Source organism: Haplochromis burtoni, unplaced genomic scaffold (assembly GCF_018398535.1).
Source record: "Haplochromis burtoni strain Fernald_Lab_line unplaced genomic scaffold, NCSU_Asbu1 Contig_10, whole genome shotgun sequence".
NCBI classification, from domain to species: Eukaryota; Metazoa; Chordata; class Actinopteri; order Cichliformes; family Cichlidae; genus Haplochromis; species Haplochromis burtoni.
The window spans coordinates 4,537,282-4,543,913 of record NW_024582371.1 but is presented as its reverse complement, the minus strand read 5'-3'; the positions used below and the strand labels follow the sequence as shown (position 1 = coordinate 4,543,913).

General features: G+C 35.5%; 1 protein-coding gene across 1 annotated transcript; it reads right to left on the bottom strand.

Annotated features, from left to right (window-relative positions):
- Positions 1–2,640: 2,640 nt before the first annotated feature.
- Positions 2,641–6,146, bottom strand: LOC102291210 (hemicentin-1-like). The gene is made up of 7 exons (XM_005921298.3): positions 6,037–6,146; positions 4,966–5,286; positions 4,542–4,799; positions 3,658–3,978; positions 3,204–3,461; positions 3,055–3,081; positions 2,641–2,973 (listed from the first exon to the last, which is right to left on the bottom strand). The coding sequence occupies exons 1-7, from the start codon at positions 6,083–6,085 to the stop codon at positions 2,780–2,782; spliced, it is 1,428 nt and encodes a 475-aa protein (XP_005921360.1). The 5' UTR covers positions 6,086–6,146; the 3' UTR covers positions 2,641–2,779.
- Positions 6,147–6,632: the final 486 nt, after the last annotated feature.

Sequence of the window (6,632 nt, the reverse complement as noted above, 5' to 3'; positions counted from 1 at the left end):
ATAAATAAGTAAAAATAAAAATGAATAATAGTTATTGTTTTTTCAACACAGTTGCCAGAGCTATAGCTTCCACAGCCATCACGCTATCACAATAGCACAGAAATAAATATGAGACACTGAGTTCGTTCTGCTTGTAAAATTAAAAAATAAAATCAGATACACAAACCTGTTAAGCATGGACTGAGTATGTACTTCACTGTACTTTTATTTTGTTAAGGTTTAATGTACTGTAGTTTCAAACTATTTGGTATGGGAAAATGTTGCTGTACTGGTGGATTTCTTTAATACTGTAAGTTCTTGACATTAGTGTAAAGTCTTTTGTGAAGGAAAATACAATAAAAGCAAGGACAGTGTAACGAAGCAATGATAAAGTCCAAACCTTTCCCACTAGAGGGCGACATTGTGTAAAAAATACTGAAAATTGTCATGCTGCTATTCCCACAATATGAGAAAGAGGGTGATTTGTACCCCTTGTTTCTAGTGAACCATAGAAGAAATCAGTCATGTGACTGCACATTGTTGAAGAGTCAGCCATTTTACTAATCCTGCAAATAAGAGAACCTCATTGCATCAGAATATTTAAGTTCAAAAACGATTTTTGCCTTTCAAGGTAAAATTTCTGTGATCAAAGTTTTTTGATTGTTTTGTCAAAACAGTTACAGACAGGTTTAAAAACATTTCACAAATGTTTTAGTGCTTTGGTAAGCTACACTGTGAGTCTGTATGGTGTGGTGCTTTGTGCCCAACTTGTGAATATTTTAAATATATTATTTTATTGATTATTTTTTATTATTATTATTATTTACCGTTTTTCACAGTGACATTCTTTATTTCAGACCAAAAATAGAAATAGACCATCATGCCATTGAGTCATAATAGGGAGGACAGGCAGGGCTTTCACTCCTTTACAGGACATGGACAGAGTGAATGATGTGAGAAGGGGAAGTCCATTCATCAAGTGGCGAGGAAGATGAACATATTCATGATGACATTAAAACAATATGTGGAGAAGAAAAAGATAGATGGAAGAGACATAAGGCTATAAAAGGATATAAAAGATCTGGACTTGTCAATCAAGTGTTATGGAGAGAGAGCTGGCAGAACATATGAAGGCACTAGCAGCATTGATGTGTTCGTTACTTTGTGCATACTCAAAATCCAGTTCATGGTATTTGAATATGCACAAAGAAATGACATTTTGATCCAGCTAGCAGGGATATCAGAGGCAGGTTGGGTTAAGTGTCCATTTAAGGAAAAGGATATAGGAAACAATAATTATTTCCCCTGGAAATGCTCATTATCAGTTATTAAAATGCAGATAGTTCACAAAGAAGTAAAGTTGGGTACTTATTTAGAGTGTATAGCTTGACATATAATTGAAAGTAATTGTGTTTGTCATTATGACGTTTGCAGGCAAAATCAAATCCTACAACTACATGGATTGGTTGATGGTGCTGACTGACACTGGTGCAAAGTGTTTAAGGTGAAGTAGTAATGGGATTGTGAATGGAAAGCCCATCTTCACTTTCAAAGACAATTGTGACAGAGTCATCCCTCGAGAAGATGTGCATAAAAAAACAACTACCCACACCACAAAAACTTGGTGGTACATCCAGAAGGTACAGCAGTGGGTAGCTTCAACAAGTTCATTTGGTCCTTGGCCATTTTTAAGAAAACTGACTTTCGATGTGCTCGTGTGGCTTGTATAAAATTGGCCTTTGATATTGTAAAATAATTTTAAATATGTTAAATTTGTCTAGCTTATATAGCATTACAGTTTCTGAGATCAAAATATGCTAGCTCAATTTACCCCAAAGTATTCTCTCCAAAGATGCAACTTACCCTGCATCGGGGTCAAGTTGTGCCACAAGAGCACTTGTGGCACAACTATATATTTCAGATCCAAAGTGATTGTTCCCAAGCATGCACAACATCCTGAACATGTTTTAGTTGGAAGCATTACTATCATGGCCTCACTTTAAGCAAAATCTTAAAGTGAGTTGTGCCAGTTTTTACTTTAAGTAAAAACCCACCCCACTTTCCCCTATTTATGTTTTAAAAATCAAATAATAAAACTCCAAATATAGAAGTTTTCACCATCCACAAAATACATTGTCCAGTATGTCTAAAAACTTATTTCACATTATGAAACAGTGATAAGTTCAGTTAATATGGTTTTATGTTATCACTGTACAAGAATTAAAAGATATACACCAAGATGCATTTCATGATTATTTTGCCACGTAAGCATTGATCACATTGTTTTTCCACAAAGTGCATGTGACCTGCATTTGAATTTAATGTAAACATTGCCCAGATGGGACCCAGGAGTCTAAAATGACAAAAATCTCCTGCCTTGGGTTGTATTTGTGATCTCAGTCTTTCAGTCATTAACCAGAGCTCATGACAATTGGTGATCTTAGGAACATGAATCTAAAGCTCTTATTCTCTCAGTTCTTTCTTCAATGGACCAGTGCAGCATCTGCATGACTGCTGTTGTTGCCCCAGTTCATTTATAAATCTCCTGCTTCCCCTTCTCCTCTCTCAGTAACTTCATTTGCAGAAAATTAAAAAAAAAACTGACACATGAAGTAAACTTAATTCAAGACTTTATTGTTTAAGAATTGTAAAGATTTTGTATTTAAAAAATGTAAAACCCAGAAACCACAGAGCTTCTCATCATAATTTGTGGGGAATAAAAAGAGCAGAAGAATTTCTCTCTAAATGCTATTTTCATGCTTGTGAACCAAAGATAAATAACAGCAAGTAAAAGGTGAAACTAGGTGTTGGTGTAAGTTGCAGAACTCATTTCAACCATCAGAAGAGAATCCTCTGGATCTCCTCTTGTTTGTGGAACAGCAGAGACTTCAGCTTTGGCATGTTTCTTTTTCTTCCAAGCAAAGTAGATGGGAATCCCAATTAGCAAGAGAATGACCACAACTGCTCGCAAACCACATATAAGCAAGGACTTATCTGTTCAGAGACACCAAAATCACATGTTAGGCAGAGATGGGTCTGCTGTTGGTTCAATGTACATTGTTTTCATGTACCTACCCTGATGTCTGTATCCCACTGACAGAGCTGCAGTTAATAAAGAAAAAAATGAAGCATAGTATGATCCAACAAACAAACAGTTCAAGACACAATAACCATAAAAATTTAATTTGTGCTTAATAACTTTTATTCATAAGGTTCTCACTCACCACAGGTAGACAGCCTGTGTTCTATGAAAACATTACTGACGTTGTTCCTGACTGAGCAGACCAGATGTCCTGACATGTGCTGTCTCAGAGTGATGATGTTAGTCTCATTATTTACAGAAAGGAGCTCAGCATCTGTCAGTGTGCGTCCATCCAGAGTCCAGCTGTACTGAGGACTGTCCCCTCCCTCAGAGGAGCAGGACACCCTCCTCTCTCCCTGGGACAGACACTCAGAGAGCAGCAGGACAGAGGACACAGGAGCTGAGAAAAACACACAGATGAGTTTAGATTTCAAATCGACATTGCAGAATTAAATCAGTCATTCTTTATAGTCTTCAGTGGAAAAATATGTATAAACCGTAAAATACATGTATGGAAAGATATGGATTACTTCAACAATATTAAAGTTATATTCATATCTATTAATGGCTTCATTTCACAACAAGGAAAACATTACCTTGAACAAACAATTGTAGAGTCCGCTCATGTGATGCTTTTCCATCTGAATCAAAGCTTTTAAGGCTATAATTACCGCTGTCTGTCCTGCTCAGATAATTGAGCCTAAGTGTTCCATTACTGGGAAAAAGCAGAAATCTATGTTCTATGATATTATAAAGAATCCTTTTCTTTCTCACATCTAGTATTTTTAATGAATTCTTTAACAAATTGTATCGAGGTATTTTTGCGGTGCTGTCCATCAGCTTTATCTCCACACTTCCTCCCAAAGCTCCATAACACTGAGCTCCATCCTGTCTGCCATCACAGTAAGTTTCCACACCTGCAACGACACAAAAAAAGGAAACAAAAGCAAAATTATTTGAATGGACTGGCAGCACTAACAAATGTTTACCTGAAACAGAAATGTTGTTATTGCAGCTACTGTTTGTCTGTGTTTTTGTGAAGATGCCTTTATTGTTGCACACATGAGTAGCATGGACCTCTGAATATTTCACTGTTTGGGTAGACATATGGTGCCACAATAAATCAATAAAATCATAGATGGTATTGTAACTGCCATTTAACTTTTTTTTAATTTTTGTTACTTTGTTAGTAACTGAAGATGTATTTTTTTAAAACACACACACACAGTCAGAACACTTTCTGTTCTTTACAACACCTTTAAAAATGTGGCTTCAATGTTCCAGTTAAAATGAAATTCCATTGTGAAATATGTGTATAAATTAGAGAGACAGACAACAAGAATCATATGAAAATGTTTATCTAGAACATAACTGGTGCTTTTGTGGTTACTGAATGTCGTTAAGTAAAGATGCGTTAAAGAAGGCGCAGGTAACTGGGGCCCAGGTAATGGTAATAAAAATTCAGAGTGTTCTCACTCACCACAGGGAGATATCTTCTGTTCTTTGAAGACATTACTGACGTTGTTCCTGACTGAGCAGACAAGACGTCCTGAGACGTGCTGTTTCAGAGTGATGGTGTTACTCTCATTATTTACAGAAAAGAGCTCAGCATCTGTCAGTGTGCGTCCATCCAGAGTCCAGCTGTACTGAGGACTGTCCCCTCCCTCAGAGGAGCAGGACACCCTCATCTCTCCCTGGGACAGACACTCAGAGAGCAGCAGGACAGAGGACACAGGAGCTGAGAGAAACACACACAGATGAGTTTAGATTTTAAATCAGAATCTAGGTCATTCTTGTTTCTCTTTAATGGGGAACAAACATAAATCATACAATACATGTATCTGAATTTTCTGTTTCATATCTATTAATGGCTTTACTGTATTTCTAAACAAGGAAAACATTACCTTGAACAAACAAGTATAGAGTCTGCTCGTCTGATGCTTTTCCATCTGAATTAAATGTTATAAGGCTATAATTACCGCTGTCATCCCTGCTCAGATAATTGAGCCTAAATGTTCTATTACTGGGAAAAAAGAGAGACCCATTTTGTAATACATTAGAAAGAATCTTTTTCTTTCTCACATCTAGTATTTTTAATGAATTCTTTAACAGTTGGTATCGAGGTATTTTTGAAGTGCTGTCCATCAGCTGGATGTCCACACTTCCTCCCAAAGCTCCATAACACTGAGCTCCATCCTGTCTGCCATCACAGTGAGTTTCCACACCTGCAAACACACAAAAAAGGACACGAAAAGCAAAATTATTACAATGGACTGGCAGCACTGACAAATGTTTACTGAAAACAGAAATGGTGTTTTTGTGGCTACTGCCTGTCTGTATTTTTGTGAAGATACATTTATTGATGCAGGCATGTCTGTGACTGAAACATAGTTAGGGTTCAAGCCTTGAAGAAAAGTAAATTACTGTGTTAGAACTGAGAGGAAGAGAGAGAACCATTATATTAATGATACTAGAAGAGGTTTTTGAAACTGACAACTTAAATTCCCAAGAAATTCACGTTTCCGTATTAGGTAGTGTAAGATAAATTGTGACATCCTATTAAAATTGTTAAAAAAGTAAAATAAAATAAAATAAAATAAAATAAAATAAAATAAAATAAAATAAAATAAAATAAAATAATGAACTGCATGAAAATATTTTAATTGGCACTGTAGCCCTAAAAACATGGGGTCCAATAGTCGTGTCTCAGCTTAAGAAAATCCAACATAGTTGTTATGTTTCCTGAAAGTGCTGTTCACATGAAGTGATGTCAGCGTTTCCTATTATAATTAAAAGTGTTAATAAAGAAAAAAAGGAATTAAATGAAATTAACTAAAAAGAAAGAAAATGAAGGAAAAGAAAATGAACATGCTCTATATTAAAACATTCCTAAACTGCAGATGTATTCAACAGTTCCTGAATTTATTTTAAAAGAAATACAAAAAAAAACAATTCCTCGACTGTTTTCAACTCACCATGAGACAAACCCAGCAACATCACTACCAATCCAAGCACAGCTACCATGTCTTCTTGCTGTTCAGAGTGTGTTCATACAGTTTGCAGCATAAATAAAAGAAATGACTGATACTACACATCAGTCGGTGTTCACAAACTGTATGTGGAAAGGTGATAAAGGAAGTAAAACCAAGAGCAGAGACAAAATAACATCAGCTTCTTCTTTCCCCCGTTTTGTTTCAGATTTTTTTTTGTTTTTAATTTATTTTACAAACACAGGAATGCAGAAATATTAAGCCATGTATGTATACACTTACAGTCTCATTTAAAGGTTTTTCTTTATTTTCACACATATGGAATTAAGCAGTAAACAAAAAGTGAACTAACCCAAAGCATGTTTTAGATTCTTGAAAATAGACACATGTGGAAAGGTGATATAGGAAGCAAAAGCAAGGGCAGAGACAAAATAACCGCAGCTTCTTCTTTCCCACGTTTTTTGCAGTGTGCATATGTATGTGTATATATATATATATATATATATATATGTACATATACTAGTATATGTATAGTATAGTATAGTAGATACTATATACTTACTGTGCTATGTGTGATGAAA

Coding starts and splice junctions, on each gene's coding strand:
- LOC102291210 (XM_005921298.3), bottom strand. CDS start 6,085: ATGGTAGCTGTGCTTGGATTGGTAGTGATGTTGCTGGGTTTGTCTCAT. Junction 5,287..6,036: donor GTTGCTGGGTTTGTCTCATG/GTGAGTTGAAAA, acceptor GTGTGTTTGCAG/GTGTGGAAACTCACTGTGAT. Junction 4,800..4,965: donor TCTATACTTGTTTGTTCAAG/GTAATGTTTTCC, acceptor TGTTTCTCTCAG/CTCCTGTGTCCTCTGTCCTG.